This window comes from Rattus rattus, chromosome 11 (assembly GCF_011064425.1).
Source record: "Rattus rattus isolate New Zealand chromosome 11, Rrattus_CSIRO_v1, whole genome shotgun sequence".
Classification (NCBI taxonomy): domain Eukaryota; kingdom Metazoa; phylum Chordata; class Mammalia; order Rodentia; family Muridae; genus Rattus; species Rattus rattus.
This window is the reverse complement of record NC_046164.1, coordinates 33,783,080-33,804,191: the sequence shown is the minus strand read 5'-3', so window position 1 is coordinate 33,804,191 and position 21,112 is coordinate 33,783,080. Positions and strand designations below refer to the sequence as shown.

Here is a 21,112-nt window from a genome sequence, read left to right as displayed (position 1 = left end):
GGAGTAGGGCTGGCGTTTTGCACTTGTAGTCAACTGGCTTTTGGTAAGGATACGAATTGTTCAACATGTGTTTGGGTTTGATTTGCTAGTATTCTGCAATGCGTACATGGATGTGTATATTTGCAGGAGAGCGTAGTCTTGTAGCTTTTATTGTGTACTGAAGGAGATAGTGGTTTTTGCATTGCGTACTGGATTTTTCTGGGTGCTGTAGATTACAAGCAGGAGCCATCGTACCAGGCTGACAGAGTCCTTTTATTGTCTAACGGGGAGAAGCTTTACTGTGACTTTTCGCCCCCGTGTACCCAGTCAGATGCAATGGGTTCTGTCCATCCTCTGACCACCCACGCCCGCTGCAGAGATACTCAACGGTTTTAGCCAGTGTTTTTGGACTCAAAAATAGCCATGTCCACTCAGGCTCCCACTCACTCAGACTGAAGCTGTGACACTTAGGCAAATAGATCAGGATTTCTGCAGAGTCTAAGATACCCCACCTATTTATCAGACTCTGTGTTTTGAATCTGTTGGGTTTGGCCAGTTTCTGGATCCGTTTGGAAGGCTGGGTAATCAGTGCAGGAGGAGGGATCTCCCAGATAACAGAATCTCTTCCGCAGCTGTAGTAATATTGAATTCTGCAAGGAGCAGAAGAGAGAGACACATGGATTCAAATTAGCACAGTATTCTTCAGCATCCATCCCAAGGTTTGGGAGAGCAGGCAGGAAGATTGCACGTGTGGTAATGGGTAATTTTCCTCGTGGGGAGAACTCAGCTGTTTTAGACATGGTGACAGCTGTCAAGTTTTCAGTTACTTTTTATCCTTTTACTCTAAAACAGGTAGTTTCCCTGGGTATCTTCCAAAGGGATATAAAAGGATACTAACGGAAGGAGATACTTAGCTGTCTTTAAAGCCAAAAACTTCTAGGAGTGGTGGTGCACACCCGTAATCCTGTGCTAAGGAGGCTAAGGCAGAAGGATTCCATTTGAAACCAGTCTGGGCAAGACACACACATACAGAACACTCCATTGCAAAAGAGAAAGGAAAAAAGAAGGGAGAAAAGGAAGGAGAGAGGGAGGGAGGGAGGGGAGGGAGGGAGGAAAGGAAGACAGGCAAGGCAGGTTTGCAGGTTTGCTGGGAGAGTATCCTGTCCCCTGTACCTTTCTCAGCCCGGTTGTGGTGGTGTCCGCATGGCGTGGAGCAAGGCTGACGTCTGTCTGGGAACCTAAATGGGTCCCCTTACTTCCAGACGGATAAAATCCAATGCTCTCAACGAGAGAGAATGTCAAAATGACAGTGTACACCAACTTACACTGATCACGCTTCTGAGCTCTCTGTGACAGACCATGAGTGACTGGATCACACGTTAACTGAAACAGACTATGCTGGGCTCACGACCTGTCATATTTCTACCAAGTCAGACTTTGGGAGAAGAGGCAAGGTCCAACCCGGGGAAGAATTTGCCAAAATGAAACAAGCACAGGAAGCCACGTACTCACTGTCTTTTAGAAGTCCGTGTGCTCCCACAATGCTTTTCTCCAGGGGCGTTCCTCTCACCCTGCTCTCAGTTAAACTGACTTTCATGATTTTCTTTCTTTCTTTTTTTTCTTTAGATTTATTTATTTATTAATTATATATAAGTACACTGTAGCTGTCTTCAGACACACCAGAAGAGGGCAGACTCCATTACAGATGGTTGTGAGCCACCATGTGGTTGCTGGGATTTGAACTCAGGACCTCTGGAAGAGCAGTCAGTGCTCTAACCGCTGAGCCATCTCTCCAGCCCCAAAAATGTGTAGCCCAGGCTGGCCTCGAACTCGTGATCCTCCTGCCTCTGCCTCCTTCAGCAAATCCTACCAGCGTGCACCACCACAACCGCCTCATGGTTTTCCTGAGTGGAAGCAGGAACTAAGCAGTAGATGGGAAAATATTGACGATGTTTGGCAGTTTAGCTGACCAAACACTCTATCTGGAGTTGGGGGGGGGGTTCCTTTGAGCAAGAGAGGAACTTCTTTTTCTATTACAACAGAATTAAGGATTCCTGATAGAAAAGGGATAGAAGAACTTGATTTGACCAAAATGTCACTGATGACTATACCTGAACTGAAGCCAGCTTGGCTTTAGAAGAGGAATACATAGGCAAGAGTCCCCACTGAGGATAGTAGAACTACTGGAAAAACTTAGGAGTGTGGGGGGATGGAGTCATTAGATAAAGACTTAGAACTGACAGAATTCATACAATCTTTTGTGCTCAATACAGAGGACACAAGAATCTCTTATACAAACTAGAGGCCCTCATATGAGAATTCAAAGAACACTATGGATAAGGCCAATTTGAAAAGCAAAAATGAAATGCATTCTACTTATCCTTACACCGGAAGAGGAATGCAGCTCTCCCCACTCCAGCAAGGAAATGTCTTTTTGCCGCTAATGGAGACTATCATGGAACTATTCAAAATGTCAAACCCGACTGACACACCTACAATGTAACCCTGGTGCTTGAGGCTCAAGGGACATTACGGAAGAGTGGGAGGAAAGACCGTGAAAGCCAGAGTACCAGGCGGCCTGCTGTGAGGCTGTGCCTTCTGTATATGACAGGGAGGCTGTACTGATGACATCTCAAAACTGTGGTAACCTTAACAAGAGCTTCCCAATGACATCACTGGCTGACATGTCAATGTGTATAAGGGAAATGTCAAAAGGCTCAAGGCCTAAATGAAGGGCTTACAGGAGAGAGGGAGCATTAATTTTCTTTATTAATCTCCTTTATGATAAATTACCCAACCCCAAGAGGTCAGGCCTAAACACAAAACACATATGAACAACTTTAAATGATGATCAGGATGTAGTTGCATCTACTTACTATCACACACACACACACACACACACACACACACACACACACACACACACACACGGATATATATCCATACATTTGAGAAAGAGTAGGGGAGAGACATGGAACACTTTAGTGATTTGAGTGAATTTGGAGGAAGGAAGTGTTTTTTTAAGGTTTTAGTAGACATGTGTACATCTAAGTTCAAATATCTTTAAAAGATTTTCTTTTGTTTTGGCTGTTTGAGACAGGGTCTCACTATGTAGCCTAGAATGGCCTGGAACTCACTATGTAGACCAGTCTTCATAGAGCTTCAAACTCACAGAGACCTGCCTGCTTCTGCCTTCCAATGTCTGGACTAAAAGCATCTGCCACCACACTTGGCTTATACTAGATAATTTGATGGTGCACCGATGTGGTAAGTTGTGAAGAGAATAGATTAATGGCTCAAGTCTGGGGAATGTAGCTTTAAATAGCTAACATCAGACAGAGATTCTGCCAGAAGGAAGCCACATACAAAACATAAACACTAGCCAGGTGTGGTGGCACATACCTTTAGTCCTCTCACTGGAGGAAACCGGGTGTGGATTTCTGAGCTCAAGGTCAACTTTAAGTAGAAAGAGCAAATTCTAGGACAGCTGGGGCTATACAGAGAGACCCTATCTTAAAACAACAAAAACAGAGCAGTTAAGAAGGCAAAACCATAACCCTAACGATTTATTTTGTCTGAATGATGAAAGATACATATATGTGAATGCATGTGTAATTTATTTTTTTAAATATGTAGCCCAGGCTGGCCTCAAACTCTACGTCCTCCTATCTCAGTCTCCTGAGTCCTGGGGTTATAGGAGTGTACCACCACACTAACTAATCTTATTTTTTTTTATCTTGAAGAAATTTCTAGGAGACTTTTAAAAGACTAAAAAGATAGTGGGAGAGATACCTTACCGCCTGGTCAGGTGGGCACTCCTGAGGCTGCAGAGCGGAAGAGACCACCAACACTGCCCACCCCTGCCCACATCCCTGACCCAAGAGGAAACTGTACAAGGCCTCTGGGTTCCTGTGGGGGAGGGCCCAGGAGCAGCAGGAGCCCTGCCTGAGACACCGCCGGAACCTGAAGGAAACAGACCGGGTAAACAGTTCTCTGCACCCAAATCCCGTGGGAGGGAGAGCTAAACCTTCAGAGAGGCAGACACGCCTGCGAAACCAGAAGAGACTGCTCTCTACACACATTGCTGATTCCAGAGGAAAACACGGAGGCCATCTGGAACCCTGGTGCAGGAGGCTCCCGGAAGAGGCGGCGAGATCTTCCTGGTCGCTGCCACATGGAGAGCCCGAGGCAGAACCCCGGCGAGCGAACTTGAGCCTCGGGGCCACAGGTAAGACCAACTTTTCTGCTGCAAGTGACCTGCCTGGTGAACTCAAGGCACAGGTCCACAGGAACAGCTGAAGACCTGTAGAAAGGAAAAACTACACACCCGAAAGCAGAACACTCTGTCCCCATAACTGACTGAAAGAGAGGAAAACAGGTCTACAGCACTCCTGACACACAGGCCTATAGGACAGTTTAGCCACTGTCAGAAATAGCAGAACAAAGTAACACTAGAGATAATTTGATGGCGAGAGGCAAGCGCAGGAACCCAAGCAACAGAAACCAAGACTACATGGCACCACCGGAGCCCAATTCTCCCATCAAAACAAACATGGAATATCCAAACACACCAGAAAAGCAAGATCTAGATTCAAAATCATATTTGACCATGATGCTGGAGAACTTCAAGAAAGACATGATGAACTCCCTTAGAGAACAAGTAGAAACATACAGAGAGGAATAGCAAAAATCCCTTAAAGAATTCCAGGAAAACATAAATAAACAAGTAGAAGCCCATAGAGAGGAGACACAAAAATCACTGAAAGAATTAAAGGAAAACACAATCAAACAGTGGAAGGAATTAAAAATGGAAATAGAAGCAATCAAGAAAGAACACATGGAAACAACCCTGGATATAGAAAACCAAAAGAAGAGACAAGGAGCTGTAGATACAAGCTTTACCAACAGAATACAAGAGATGGAAGAGAGAATCTCAGGAGCAGAAGATTCCATAGAAATCATTGACTCAACTGTCAAAGATAATGTAAAGCGGAAAAAGCTACTGGTCCAAAACATACAGGAAATCCAGGACTCAATGAGAAGATTAAACCTAAGGATAATAGGTATAGAAGAGAGTGAAGACTCCCAGCTCAAAGGACCAGTACATATCTTCAACAAAATCATAGAAGAAAACTTCCCTAACCTAAAAAAAGAGATACCCATAGGCATACAAGAAGCCTACAGAACTCCAAATAGATTGGACCAGAAAAGAAACACCTCCCGTCACATAATAGTCAAAACACCAAACGCACAAAATAAGGAAAGAATAATAAAAGCAGTAAGGGAAAAAGGTCAAGTAACATATAAAGGCAGACCTATCAGAATCACACCAGACTTTTCGCCAGAAACTATGAAGGCCAGAAGATCCTGGACTGATGTCATACAGACCCTAAGAGAACACAAATGCCAGCCCAGGCTACTGTATCCTGCAAAACTCTCAATTAACATAGATGGAGAAACCAAGATATTCCATGACAAAACCAAATTTACACAATATCTTTCTACAAATCCAGCACTACAAAGGATAATAAATGGTAAAGCCCAACATAAGGAGGCAAGCTATACTCAAGAAGAGGCAAGAAACTAATCGTTTTGGCAACAAAACAAAGAGAAGAAAAGCACACAAACATAACACATCCACGTATGAATATAACAGGAAGCAATAATCACTATTCCTTAATATCTCTCAACATCAATGGCCTCAACTCCCCAATAAAAAGACATAGATTAACAAACTGGATACGCAACAAGGACCCTGCATTCTGCTGCCTACAGGAAACACACCTCAGAGACAAAGACAGACACTACCTCAGAGTGAAAGGCTGGAAAACAACTTTCCAGGCAAATGGTCGGAAGAAGCAAGCTGGAGTAGCCATTCTAATATCAAATAAAGTCAATTTTCAACTAAAAGTCATCAAAAAAGATAAGGAAGGACACTTTATATTTATCAAAGGAAAAATCCACCAAGATGAACTCTCAATCCTAAATATCTATGCCCCAAATACAAGGGCACCTACATACGTAAAAGAAACCTTACTAAAGCTCAAAACACACATTGCACCTCACACAATAATAGTAGGAGACTTCAACACCCCACTCTCATCAATGGACAGATCATGGAAACAGAAATTAAACAGAGACGTGACAGACTAAGAGAAGTCATGAGCCAAATGGACTTAACAGATATTTATAGAACGTTTCTACCCTAATGCAAAAGGATATACCTTCTTCTCAGCTCCTCATGGTACTTTCTCCAAAATTGACCATATAATTGGTCAAAAAACGGGCCTCAACAGGTACAGAAAGATAGAAATAATCCCATGCGTGCTATCGGACCACCACGGCCTAAAGCTGGTCTTCAATAACAATAAGGGAAGAATGCCCACATAGACGTGGAAATTGAACAATGCTCTACTCAATGATAACCTGGTCAAGGAAGAAATAAAGAAAGAAATTAAAAACTTTTTAGAATTTAATGAAAATGAAGGTACAACATACCCAAACTTATGGGACACGATGAAAGCTGTGCTAAGAGGAAAACTCATAGCGCTGAGTGCCTGCAGAAAGAAACAGGAAAGAGCATATGTCAGCAGCTTGACAGCACACCTAAAAGCTCTAGAACAAAAAGAAGCAAATACACCCAGGAGGAGTAGAAGGCAGGAAATAATCAAACTCAGAGCTGAAATCAACCAAGTAGAAACAAAAAGGACCATAGAAAGAATCAACAGAACCAAAAGTTGGTTCTTTGAGAAAATCAACAAGATAGATAAACCCTTAGCCAGACTAACGAGAGGACACAGAGAGTGTGTCCAAATTAACAAAATCAGAAATGAAAAGGGAGACATAACTACAGATTCAGAGGAAATTCAAAATATCATCAGATCTTACTATAAAAGCCTATACTCAACAAAACTTGAAAATCTGCAGGAAATGGACAATTTCCTAGACAGATACCAGGTACCGAAGTTAAATCAGGAACAGATAAACCAGTTAAACAACCCCATAACTCCTAAGGAAATAGAAGCAGTCATTAAAGGTCTCCCAACCAAAAAGAGCCCAGGTCCAGATGGGTTTAGTGCAGAATTCTATCAGACCTTCATAGAAGACCTCATACCAATATTATCCAAACTATTCCACAAAATTGAAACAGATGGAGCACTACCGAACTCCTTCTATGAAGCCACAATTACTCTTATACCTAAACCACACAAAGACCCAACAAAGAAAGAGAACTTCAGACCAATTTCCCTTATGAACATCGACGCAAAAATACTCAACAAAATTCTGGCAAACCGAATCCAAGAGCACATCAAAACAATCATCCACCATGATCAAGTAGGCTTCATCCCAGGCATGCAGGGATGGTTTAATATACAGAAAACCATCAACGTGATCCATTATATAAACAAACTGAAAGAACAAAACCACATGATCATTTCATTAGATGCTGAGAAAGCATTTGACAAAATTCAACACCCCTTCATGATAAAAGTCCTGGAAAGAATAGGAATCCAAGGCCCATACCTAAACATAGTAAAAGCCATATACAGCAAACCAGTGGCTAACATTAAACTAAATGGAGAGAAACTTGAAGCAATCCCACTAAAATCAGGGACTAGACAAGGCTGCCCACTCTCTCCCCTACTTATTCAATATAGTTCTTGAAGTTCTAGCCAGAGCAATCAGACAACAAAAAAGGAGGTCAAGGGGATACAGATCGGAAAAGAAGAAGTCAAAATATCACTATTTGCAGATGATATGATAGCATATTTAAGTGATCCCAAAAGTTCCACCAGAGAACTACTAAAGCTGATAAACAACTTCAGCAAAGTGGCTGGGTATAAAATTAACTCAAATAAATCAGTAGCCTTCCTCTACACAAAAGAGAAACAACCGAGAAAGAAATTAGGGAAACGACACCCTTCATAATAGACCCAAATAATATAAAGTACCTCGGTGTGACTTTAACCAAGCAAGTAAAAGATTTGTACAACAAGAACTTCAAGACTCTGAAGAAAGAAATTGAAGAAGACCTCAGAAGATGGAAAGATCTCCCATGCTCATGGATTGGCAGGATTAATATAGTAAAAATGGCCATTCTGCCAAAAGCAATCTACAGATTCAATGCAATCCCCATCAAAATACCAATCCAATTCTTCAAAGAGTTAGACAGAACAATTTGCAAATTCATCTGGAATAACAAAAAACCCAGGATAGCTAAAACTATGCTCAACAATAAAAGGACTTCTGGGGGAATCGCTATCCCTGAACTCAAGCAGTATTACAGAGCAATAGTGATAAAAACTGCATGGTATTGGTACAGAGACAGACAGATAGACCAATGGAATAGAATTGAAGACCCAGAAATGAACCCACACACCTATGGTCACTTGATTTTTGACAAAGGAGCCAAAACCATCCAATGGAAAAAAGATAGCATTTTCAGCAAATGGTGCTGGTTCAACTGGAGGTCAACATGTAGAAGAATGCAGATCGATCCATGCTTATCACCCTGTACAAAGCTTAAGTCCAAGTGGATCAAGGACCTCCACATCAAACCAGACACACTCAAACTAATAGAAGAAAAAACTAGGGAAGCATCTGGAACACATGGGCACTGGAAAAAATTTCCTGAACAAAACACCAATGGCTTATGCTCTAAGATCAAGAATCGACAAATGGGATCTCATAAAACTACAAAGCTTCTGTAAGGCAAAGGACACTGTGGTCAGGGACAAAACGGCAACCAACAGATTGGGAAAAAGATCTTTACCAATCCTACAACAGATAGAGGCCTTATATCCAAAATATACAAAAGAACTCAAAAAAAGTTAGACACAGGGAGACAAATAACCCTATTAAAAAATGGGGTTCAGAGCTAAACAAAGAATTCACCTGAGGAATGCCAATGGCTGAGAAACACCCCAAAGAAATGTTCAACATCTTTTAGTCATCAGGGAAATGCAAATCAAAACAACCCTGAGATTTCACCTCACACCAGTGAGAATGGCTAAGATCAAAAACTCAGGTGACAGCAAATGCTGGCGAGGATGCGGAGAAAGAGGAACACTCCTCCATTGTTGGTGGGATTGCAGACTGGTACAACCATTCTGGAAATCAGTCTGGAGGTTCCTCAGAAAATTGGACATTGAACTGCCTGAGGATCCAGCTATACCTCTCTTGGGCATATACCCAAAAGATGCCCCAACATATAAAAAAGACACGTGCTCCACTATGTTCATCGAGCCTTATTTATAATAGCCAGAAGCTGGAAAAACCCAGATGCCCTTCAACAGAGGAATGGATACAGAAAATGTGGTACATCTACACAATGGAATATTACTCAGCTATCAAAAAAACGACTTTAATGAAATTGAGGCAAATGGTTGGAACTGGAAAATATCATTCTGAGTGAGCTAACCCAATCACAGAAAGACATACATGGTATGCACTCACTGATAAGTGGCTATTAGCCCAAATGCTTGAATTACCCTAGTGGCCTAGAACAAATGAAACTCAAGACGGATGATCAAAATGTGAAGGCTTCACTCCTTCTTTAAAAGGGGAACAAGAATACCCTTGTCAGGGAAGAGAGAGGCAAAGATTAAAACAGAGACTGAAGGAACACCCATTCAGAGCCTGCCCCACATGTGGCCCATACATATAGAGCCACCCAATTAGACAAGATGGATGAAGCAAAGAAGTGCAGACCGACAGGAGCCGGATGTAGATCGAACCTGAGAGACACAGCCAGAATACAGCAAATACAGAGGCGAATGCCAGCAGCAAACCACTGAACTGAGAACGGGACCCCCGTTGAAGGAATCAGAGAATGAACTGGAAGAGCTTGAAGGGGCTTGAGACTCCATATGTACAACAATGCCAAGCAACCAGAGCTTCCAGGGACTAAGCCACTACCTAAAGACTATACATGGACTGACCCTGGACTCTGACCTCATAGGTAGCAATGAATATCCTAGTAAGAGCACCAGTGGAAGGAGAAGCCCTGGGTCCTGCTAAGACTGAACCCACCAGTGAACTAGACTGTCGGGGGGAGGGCGGCAATGGGGGGAGGGTGGGGAGGGGAACACCCATAAGGAAGGGGGGGGGAGGGAAGGGGATGTTTGCCAAATGTACATAAGAAATACTCAAGTTAATAAAAAAAAAAAAAGACTAAAAAGATTAAGATTTCCTTTTCCTCCCCCTCAACCCATTCCAGGTCTCTTTCTTTTGGACCCGCAGAAGAGAAATGGATTTGTTGTCATTTTATCTTGAATGCTTCTCTAGAAGATGGCAAACCCTCCAAACAGTCACTGTGTCTTACCTATAATCTCACAACGTGTTTGCTGAACCATATTTAGTGATAATACGTTAAGCAAACATGACAGGAAAATGCCACTTGCTGGGAGAGATGACATTAACCATGTATAACTGACATTCTCCTGTTCAGACAAATGAGATAATTTCCTTCAAAGATTTCGAAAAACTTTAAAAACTTAAAAAAACAAACACACGTACCAATGTGTGCAGCCTACACAAACGTCATTCTGAAACAGAAGTCAACTTCAGCCGGCATTAGATCGGGAAGGAGCCCTGTGGTGCTGGAGGTTTTGTGTGGCAACCTCCAGCCAGGGAGTCCAGTGAACCCAAGGTAAGTAGAGAGAGAGAGAGATGAGATTTTGAGGCATTAAATCACGGGAAACAAAACCCTTAGAAGATGATGTGTTTAGGTTAGGACACCCACGAGGATACCATGGAATGTTTGGGAGAGCCAGGCATGGCAGACAGGAAGGAAACACGGACAGAAAAGATCCAAGGGCCCCTGAGACCAGCAGAGGAAGAGCATGGCTTGTCCAACTTCTAAAATGTCTCCCAGAAAACAGTTGGATATATGTTTGCCCAGGGAAGACCATTTCTCTAATTCCTTAGTTGCTTGTGTGTAGGTTTGACACCACCCCATTTCCATCCACTTTAGCAGGTCTATTGTTGTCCTTGAGAGGCCAGAAAATCGAAACAGAGCAAGTGGGGTCATATGGAAATGTTTGGAGTGAGAAAAGAGAAAGGGGATGATGTAATAATTATTAATTATTAATCTCAAAAAGATAAAAGCATTTTTCTAAAAAGAATTGAAATCCCTAGCTTGAAAACAATAAGTGTTTCTGTAAGCATTCCTGACAGATAGCTTAAGAAGATGTTTTCTTAACTACAAGGAGGTCCTGGGGCCAGATGTGTGGTTCAGCAACAGAACCCCTGCTTAAAATGTGCAAGGTTCTGAGTTTAATACCCAGGACCAGGAAAAAAAAAGCCAAAAAAAAAAAAAACCCTTTAGTTTTAGTTTTTCTGTTTGTTTACTGTGTATAAGTGTTTTTCCCGCATGCGTGTATGTGTATCAAGTGTATGCCTGGTGCACACAGAGATCAGAAGGGGTTGTAGGATGCCCTGAGTTTAAGATTGTTATGAGCTACTACGTCTAAGTGCTGGGAACTGAACCCAGGTCTTCCCTCTCCAGCTCCACCCCCACCCAAAAACCCCCCACTTTAAACAGAAGGTCAGGTGCATGTGTTGCACAAGTCTGAGGACCTGCATCTGGGTCCTGCACCCACATAAGAAGGTAGGAATGGTTATTCACACTGCCTACTGCCCCGGCACTATATGGGGTAGACACAGGCAGGTCCCTGGGGCTTGCTGGCAACAAACCTAGTCCCAGGCTCAATGAGAGGCCCTGTTTCAAGGAAATAAAGTGGGAAGCGATAGACAAGACACCCAGGATCCTCCTCTGGCCTCTGGACAGACACACAGGCAACTCGCACCCCATGTGAGCATAACATACACACACTTTTTTTAAAAGTCCACAGAGGCCAAAGCATTAGGAAATCGAATACAAATCTTCAAGGCTATTCTTAGAACTGATCTTGTTCCAGAAAACCTTGCCTGACCACTATTCCATCTGAAGTATCCGACAAGGCACTTGGAAGTACAAACACACTGAGACAGGAAGTGCCCAGGAAGCACAAACACACTGAGACGGGAAGTGCCCAGGAAGCACAAACACACCGAGATGGGAAGTGCCCAGGAAGTACAAACACACCGAAACGGGAAGTACCCAGGAAGCACAAACACACCAAGACAGGAAGTGCCCAGGAAGCACAAACACACTGAAACAGGAAGTGCCCAGGAAGCACAAACACACTGAAACAGGAAGTGCCCAGGAAGCACAAACACACCGAAATGGGAAGTGCCCAGGAAGCACAAATACACCGAAACAGGAAGTGCCCAGGAAGCACAAACACACCGAGACGGGAAGTGCCCAGGAAGCACAAACACACCGAAATGGGAAGTGCCCAGGAAGTACAAATACACCGAGACAGGAAGTGCCCAGGAAGTACAAATACACCGAAACGGGAAGTGTCCAGGAAGCACAAACACACCAAGACAGGAAGTGCCCAGGAAGCACAAACACACCGAGACAGGAAGTGCCCAGGAAGCACAAACACACCGAGACAGGAAGTGCATTTGATTTTTATTCTAACTCGATGTCTGTGTCTTTTCCCCATTGGCTGGGGTCCGACCTCACAGTCTCATTCCATTCTCTAGTCTGGAAAGTACAGAGGCACAGAAAATGGAGGAAGGGGAAGGCAACACTTTGAGTAAACTAAAGGTTTTCTGGGTGGGGAAGATTAAAACATTTGCAAGCCTTACAAGGTGGGGAAGACAAAAAGATCTTAATTCCTTGTCCTAAATAAAAGTTTGTATAGTATTTAATAGAAAAGAATCCTATTTGCTATTTCTTATAGCATGAGACAGGAAACGACCCTACAGCACAGTGTGGATTCCCGTTCAACAGTTTACAGCTGATGAGAGAGTCAGGCTCTAAGTTTGTTTTTCTTGTAGAGTCTGGATGAAGCACACAGAAGGTGTGCTGGCACCAACCTGTTAGGCACATAATGTCGGGAGACCAGCCTGGGCTGTGCGAGGTTCTCGATTCTCTTGCTCGACGGAGCTTTCAAAGCAGCCTCAGAAACAGGGCGAATGGTCTCTTGATTTCCCCAAAACAGCCTCCTGTTAAGGAAGTGGAAGAATGGAACAGGGTTTAAATAAATCCTGCTGATGAGCAACACAGAGACAGCTCTTAATGCCTGTGTGGGTTTGTCTTCGAGAACATTCTCTCTCTTTTATAATGGTTTCTTTACATTCCATTTATGTGGGCTAACACACATGCCGATATGAGTGTGAAAGTGAGGGCAACCCCAGGAGCTGTTTCTCTCCTTCTGCCTACCATGTTGGTTCTGCGCATCAAACTCAGGTTGTCAGCCTTGGCAGCAAGTACCCTCACCTAATGAGCCATCCCACCATCCTCATCTCTCATAGAATTTTGTAATTTCTGCACACCAGAAAGAAATAATCAACGAACATTAAAATAAAAATGGAGTAAGACGGCCTTGTCTAGTGTGTTTAAGAGCAAATGGTAACCTTGGGCCAGTGAGATGGCTTGGCTGGTAAAAAGGCACTTTCGGCATAGCCCTTGCAACCTGAGTTGAAACCCCGGATCCCACAGTGAAAGAATTGACTCCCAAAAGTGTTCTCTGACTTGTGCGTGCGCACACACACACACACACACACACACACACACACACACACACACACGGAAAGGGAGAAAATATAACTATCATAAAATTAATGGTTAAATAAAATTAATAGGTTAAAGTGAACCTATTAGAAATCAGATAGTTCATTTTTGCCATTATGAAGTTGGCAGTGTAACTTATAGTCAGGTTGGGTATGCCAACATCTTGACAGCGCTCCCTTTTTAGGTGAAATACTGTATCAGGTGCTCGTAAAGTGAAAGAGTAACAGAATAACGTTAATTGCAACCATTTGTGGAACATTTACTGTGTGTGTCAGCCCTATGATGAGTGGTTTAAAGACGCCTACCACGTTTAGTCCCACTAGCCCCGTGAAACAGGAAGCCTGCTGTTCCAGGCTGAGGAAGAAAGGAGAAATCAGCACAGGTTTCCCCTGAGAAGGTGCCACAGGAAGAGGCGAAAGGTGTGGACAGCCAGGATTGAAGTTCACAGCCTTCAAGGGTGGTGCTGGAGAATGGAAACCATCACCTGGTGAAGTAGGCAGGTTTGCTTCAGAGGGGAAGGGTATGTTGGGAGACGAAGGCAGGAGGATGAGGACTTCAAGATCATCCTGGGCTGCAAAGGGTATTGGAAGCCATCCTAGGATACTTGATGTCTTTACTGTCTCAAAATAGTAAGAGAAAATCCAAGAGATGTTGAGTTTGGTCATTAGTCTGTAGATAACAGATTTTATAACAACAACAAAAAAAGACAAGCTGGATTGAGTTGAAATCAAAGCATTTGCTCTGTGAAAGATACCACTAAGAGGACAAAGAGACAAACTCAGACTGGAAGACAGTATTGTCCTGATAAAGGGCTAGTTCCTAGAAAATAAAACAAACACTTATAAGTAAGAAGACAAGAACTCCAATTAAAACTTGCCGAGAATTTCTGTGAGTTGGAGGCCAGCCTGGTTTATTGAGTTACTTCTCGGACAGCCAAGAAACCCTATCTCAAAAAACAAAACAAAACAAAACCACCAACAACAAACCACCACCAAAAACTTGTCAAGAGTTCTAAACAGACATCTCATCAAAGGAACTATGCAAAGGGGGTTGTAAAACATGTTCAACATGTTCCTGTTGCAAGGGCACTGCACAATGGGATGCAGTGAGCTACTGTTCCTTGCCTCTTAGAATGGCTAAAAGCTAAAATGCTGATACTATTAAAAGCTGACAGGAATGTGAGAGACAACAGGGACTGGAATCCATGGGAAATGAGAACAGAAAACGATGCAGACACACTGGAAGAGACTCCTACGTTCCCTTTCAATGTTAAATATACACTTAACATCTGATTTAATAACTGTACTCGAATCCCAGACACTTATCCAGCTGAAGTTAAAAGACACCAAAATCTGTACATAATTTTTTATAACTGTGTTCATAATTGCTAAATATTAGCACCAACCCTTCACATAGTTACATTGATAAACTGAGGTTTCCGTATAAAGGAGTGTTATTGGGTTCAATGGGATATATTAAAAGGAAGTGAGATTTTAAAACATCAACATACATGGACAAGCTTAGAATGTCTTTTGCCAAGTCAAACAAGCCCCCGTGGGGTCGTACCGCAAGATTCCAACTGTGCGATACACCAGAGAAGGCAAAACTGTAGAAGCAGAAAGCACTCAGTGCACATTAATACACTGCCATAGGTTCAGAGAGTGGGAGGGGAGGAAACGAATGAAGGACAGAGTGGATTTTAGGGCAGTGAACTATTCTGCTTCCGCTACGCAGTTGTCAAACCCCATAGAACCATAGGACAGGAAAAGTAAACCCTAGGAATGTATGGATGTTGGTTCCTCACTTGTAACAATTAACCACATTATTAACAATGTAACTACATTAACACTTGAACAATGACAGGGAAGACTGGAGGAGAGGAGTAACTATATGTAATTTTTTTGTACATCTAAAATTTCTCTAGAGAAGTACCAGGCTTTACTCTGGAGCCAAAGAAGAAAAAGGGAAGTCCTACAGTCAAGTAAAAAAGACTGTGGTCTGGGCTGCTGGAGACCCAGAGAGTGGGAGTGTCCTGGGCGAAGGCTCCCAGTCTAAATGAGAGTGGGCCAAGAGGCTGCCAAGGTGGACTTGTAGGATGGACACAGGAGTTTCAAGGGAGTGGAGACTCACACCTGGGGCAGTGTTTCTCAAAACTTTGGTTATAAGAAGCATCTGGGAAACTTCTAAATACTCCCGAAACTGTACCCCCAAACTAATTTAATCAAATTTCTGGGTGTGGGATCCAGTCTTTAATCAGTATCAAAGAGCCCTACATGATCCTAATATGCAGACAAATTTGGGGACCACTGACAGGGGTTAGCCTTTCATGTGTTGAGTCCCCTTGGGTTAACAACATTGGCAAAGTGAACCCAGGAAAGAAGAGACGGTGGCTACACCTGAAATGCAGGTGTAATGGCCAACTAAGAATAATATTTATGTCATCGATGAGGCAAACAGAATCATTGCAAACAAGACCATATAATATTGTCTTACCTATCTGGAGTTCCCCATTGCTTTTTCGGTCTAGAAAGATCTTGAACTCTCTTTCTAGAATAAAAACTAACAAAAACCAGCTAGTTAATTCAGGGAGTGCTTAAGAAATATTTTTAGATGACTCCTAGTCAAGGACATTTTATCTGGGGAGAGGTAAGTGGGACAGTGCATATTTGGGGCATCTTAGACTGCTGAGAGAGGGTCTGAAGAGGTGACTCAGGGGAGTGGTTAAGAGTGTGTCCTGGTCTTGCTAAGTACTGGGTTCAGTTACCAACACCTAGGTTGGGTAGTTCACAACTATCTGTAACTCCAGTTTCAGGGAATTCAGCTCCAGAGAAGCTGAGCCTCCGAGGGCACCGGTCTCACATTTGCATGATGATACAAACACATAGGAAAAATAAACAAACTTCCAGCCCCTTTCTGCCCTCCCCATCAGGGCCACCAGATGCCCTGCCTCCACACATGGCCTCCGGTCACCTGTTCCTACATGATACCAGACATCAGAACTCATGTACTCTTCTCTGGACACGACTTGCTGTTTCACTGATGAACTTGCTGCAGCTATGGTGACATTTGCTAGATCAAACCTTCAATATCAGTCGGCACTCCAGTGGGCACCACTGATTGGAGAGGATGGTTATGGGGTGGAGGAGGAGAAGTTTGGTGGTGGATATGATCAAAGCACATCGTGTGGCCCAGCTTGGGAGCTCACCCCTTTAAGCCCAGCACTGCAAAGGCAGAGGCAGAGGCAAATCTGGGGTACATAGCGAGTTTTGGGCCATATAGGACTATATTGTGAGACCCCGTCTCAAAATAAAAAGGGGAAAAGAATAATAAAGACATTTTTATAAGAGTAAATGTTACTTTTTTAAAAAATTGCGGGGTTGGGGATTTAGCTCAGTGGTAGAGTGTTTGCCTAGCAAGCGCAAGGCCCTGGGTTCGGTCCCCAGCTCTGAAAAAAAGAAAAAAAAAATTGCTCTCAGAGATACCAAGTTGCTAAAATATTGTGGACTAAAAAAGTCTTACTTCCAGATGGGTGTTGGTGGCACACGCCTTTAATCCCAGCACTCAGGAGACAAAGGCTCCCTGAGTTCCAAGACAGCCAGGGCTACACATGGAAACTCTGTCTTGAGAAACAAAACAGAAATAGATGTTACTTCTAATAATATATACTGTGTATTATAGATACAGAATAAGGACATGAATACGTAACGAAGGAAAGAGCCCCCTGGTCCTAGAAACAAACTCCTTTGGTAAAATGGGTAACTCGACAACGGGAAAGGGAGCACAACTGGTGTATCCGGTGGTAGGTGGCTTGGTGATACTCTTGGTGAAGGGACTTCAGAACTAACTAGCGGGGACGCTGCTGGGCAGTGGGTAGTTAATAGCAACGCCTGAAGTGGAACATTCAGAGACCTGAGCCATCTGAGAAGCAAGCTGCAAGCTTTCCCTCGGATCGTCTGTCTCAAGTCAGTTTATTTAATTCTTTGCTCATTTTCCTTTATTGACAAAGTATTTTGCCCTTAGAGGCTTGTCTGGGCTATGCTACAGGAGTTGTGCAAACAAGGATCCCATGACCACAGAGACAGCCAGTGACTAACCTCAGAGGGCATGGGGTGAAACACAATCTGTCCCCCTAAGAGGCTATCACTCCAGCACCTTGGGGATTCTGCGTTTTATTATTTTTAAATGAAGCCCACTTTCCTCGAACCAAGTTATATAGAGAAAGAATGTGAATACATCTTTCTGTGGTAGTTACAGTGAGTCAGTACAGTACATAATATATTAGGGTAATGAGCATTTCTACCTCATTTTAATGTGTTGAGAGTTGTGCTAGTCTAGTCATTTTGAAATACCCAGATTTATATTATTTTATTGATTTACCCCAGATTTTTCTAAACCAGTCATTATCCTACTATTAATTTCTGGTTTTTGTGTTTTGGGGACTCTTTAAATTTTTTACATGTATTTATTTAGTGGTGTGGGGTGTGTGTGTGTGTGTGTGTGTGTGTGTGTGTGTGTGTGTGTGTACACAAGCGTGAAGTAGTACATGGACCACAATATATGTGCAGAAGTCAGAGGATAGCTTTGAGGAAGCATTTCTCTTCTTCCATCCTGTGGAGCCCAGTGATCGAACTCAGGTGGTGGGTGTGGTACCAAGCACCTTTATCCACTGAGCCATCTTACTGGACTATTTCAGTGTCTCTTATGGTCAATGAACTTGGTTCATTTATTCAATAATTTTTAAAATTTGCGTGGCTCTTTTGAGACAAGGTCTTGCTATGTAGCTAAGACTGGTCTCCAACTCAAGGCAATCCTCCTGCTTTTACCTAAGTGTTGGTATCGCAGGCCCATGCACGATCCTGGCTATGACTCAATAAGCAGCTATTCCACACTTTCTATAGACCAGGTGTCCTGGGGTTAGATGCTCACTGGTGCATAAAACGGCCTTATGCATAAACTGTGTTATTTGGCAATATGAAAGCGAACGCACCTGGAGATTCACAGTTCAATTGGCTTACCTATTGAAATGGGGGAGTAATTTCTGTCCTGTGCTAATCCTTTGTGACAGTGTGGTTACTGTTACTTTTCGCACACTGTGTTTCCGTCCCTACACCTCATGTAGCCTGGGTTGACCTCACATTCTATGTACAGCCAAGGATGGCTTTGAACTTCTGATCCGCCTGCCTCCTCCCACCAGCAGGGACAGCATGGTTGTGACACCACGCCTAGATCCTTCTTTTGGATCTTAACGTGAGTCTCCCTGTCTTTCCTGAGAACAACATTACCTCTTGCCATACTCCTGTGCAGAAATGGAAAAATATAAAAGACTGTAATTCATGGAAGGGGAAACAAACAAAAAACCCTGAGGTCAGGGAGACAACTCTCGGGTAAATGCAATAGCCCACAAGCCTCAGCACCTGAGTTTCCCTGGGATTCACAAGCAGGAGGATGTGGCAAATATGTAGAACCCCAGCACTCCTACCGTGAAAGGGAAGGCAGAGAGGTTAGAATCTCCCTGGATCTCTAGTCTGTGATACAGCTCAAACACCAAGGAAGTAGAGGGCAAGAACCAACTTTTGGAAACTGTCCTTGGACCTGCAGAGGCATGAATGCACTGTACTTCCCCTAACCCCATCTCTCCACCCTCCCACAGCTAATCTGAACAAGGTTCTCGATACCATCCCCTTTTGGTTCACTAGTATGTAAGCAAGTTTTTTAATCCTTATTTGGACACGTAGTAATAGGTGTATTCTGGTCTCTGCTAATGGGGTAACCTGTGGAGTCCGTCCCCTAGTGAGCATGCACCTCACTCCCTGATTCCTATCCAGAAAACATTTTCTTTCATAACTAATTAGGTATAATACATTTGGATAAGTAGATACTTGGTGAGGAGTTACATAAGCAGCTAATGGGGATCCTACAATTTCCTTACATAATGAGGCTACAATCAATCAATCAAACAAGGCCAAGTACTGGTAATAAATAACAATAACAAAAAATTGTAACCAATCCTGGCAGTGTTTTTGAACCATAAAAAATACGTTGATACAGGGAGAAGAAGAGATGGCGGAGCCATCAAGGGCATTTGTGGCTTTTGAAGAGGACCCAAGTTCAGTTCCCAGCACCCACCTGAGGCTCATGACTGTTACTCTACCTCCTGGGGAATCTCATGCCTTCTTCTGGCCTCCATAGGCATGTGCGTGATTCACACGCATACATGCACACATGCAGGCAAACACTCATACACATAAAATAGCAATAAGTAATTCTTCTTAACAACAGAAGAACGGAAGTTGGTATAAACCACTTTCACTGCCGGGTCAGACACAGGGAAGTTTGCTCACGTTCTGCAGCTTTTTATTACTTAGAGCAATGTATATTTTGTTCGTTTTGTTCTTGAGACAGTATGCAGGTAAGGTTGTCTGTAATTCTCTGCATACCCAGGGGTGGCCTCAAACTCACAGCCCTCCGGCCTTTAGGTTCCAAGTGCTGGGATTACAGCAAGTACCACTATGTCTGATATGATTTGATGTGGACCTTTGAATGAAAATCCTGGGAATGTTCATTAAGTACTACTTGTCCCAACACCGGCACTCAGCTACCTTACTGCCAGGAAAACCAATGCATGCTCTCTGGATTTCATCTGCTCTTAGTAAATTCTAATCAACAGAGCCACCTCATCCCCACGTTCAGGTTTCCTGTGAGAGAGTGTTCTTTAAAAGATTTATTTATTTATTTATTTATTTATTTATTTATTTATTTATTATGTATACAGTGCTCTGCCTACATGTATGCCTGCAAGCTAGAAAAAGGCATTAGATCCCATTATAGATGGTTGTGAACCACTATGTTATTGCTGGGAATTGAACTCAGGACCTTTGGAAGAGCAAACAGTGCTCTTAACCTCTGAGCCACCTCTCCAGCCCAAGAAGATATTTTTTTTCTTTTTTTTTTTTTATTAATTTGAATATTTCTTATATACATTTCGAGTGTTATTCCCTTTCCCGGTTTCCGGGCAAACATCCCCTTCCCTCCCCCCTTTCCTTACGCAAGAAGATATTTTTAAACTGCAAAGCATCACACACACAAGTAAGATAGGAATATTTACTGTCTAATACTTTTTTTTTTCGGAGCTGAGGACCGAACCCAGGGCCTTACGCTTTCTAGGCAAGCGCTCTACCACTGAGCTAAATCCCCAACCCCTATTTACTGTCTAAAGAAAGAAGAGTCCCCAGCTCAAGAAAAAAGAGAAAAACTAGAAGCTGGGCAGATAGAAAAAATCTACAGTAAGTCTAAATGATAAGCATAGCTGGAAATGGGCTGCGGTTAAAAATACTTAGGAATGGTTTTAACCTTGTTTTTTTAAATAGTAGATAAAACTACAACGCACTATTATTTATTCCTCATCCATGTGAACTACAACTGTAGATGCTTGGTATTTTTCCTTAATATTCAACTGTTTCCCCTTCTAGACTACACCTTGGTCAAAGCGGGAGCTAGCATCTGTCT

The 21,112-nt window shown here is 42.9% G+C and overlaps 1 protein-coding gene across 1 annotated transcript in view; it reads right to left on the bottom strand.

The window, feature by feature from the left end:
- The window catches only part of Thegl (theg spermatid protein like), a 48,638-nt gene that overhangs the window by 6,512 nt on the left and 21,014 nt on the right, over positions 1 to 21,112 (bottom strand). The window contains exons 3-5 of the mRNA XM_032916658.1: positions 16,100 to 16,165; positions 12,910 to 13,038; positions 492 to 629 (exon numbers count right to left, since the gene is read on the bottom strand). Of these exons, the coding sequence (XP_032772549.1) occupies positions 492 to 629; positions 12,910 to 13,038; positions 16,100 to 16,165 (333 nt within the window). The remainder of the gene's footprint in view (positions 1 to 491; positions 630 to 12,909; positions 13,039 to 16,099; positions 16,166 to 21,112) is intronic.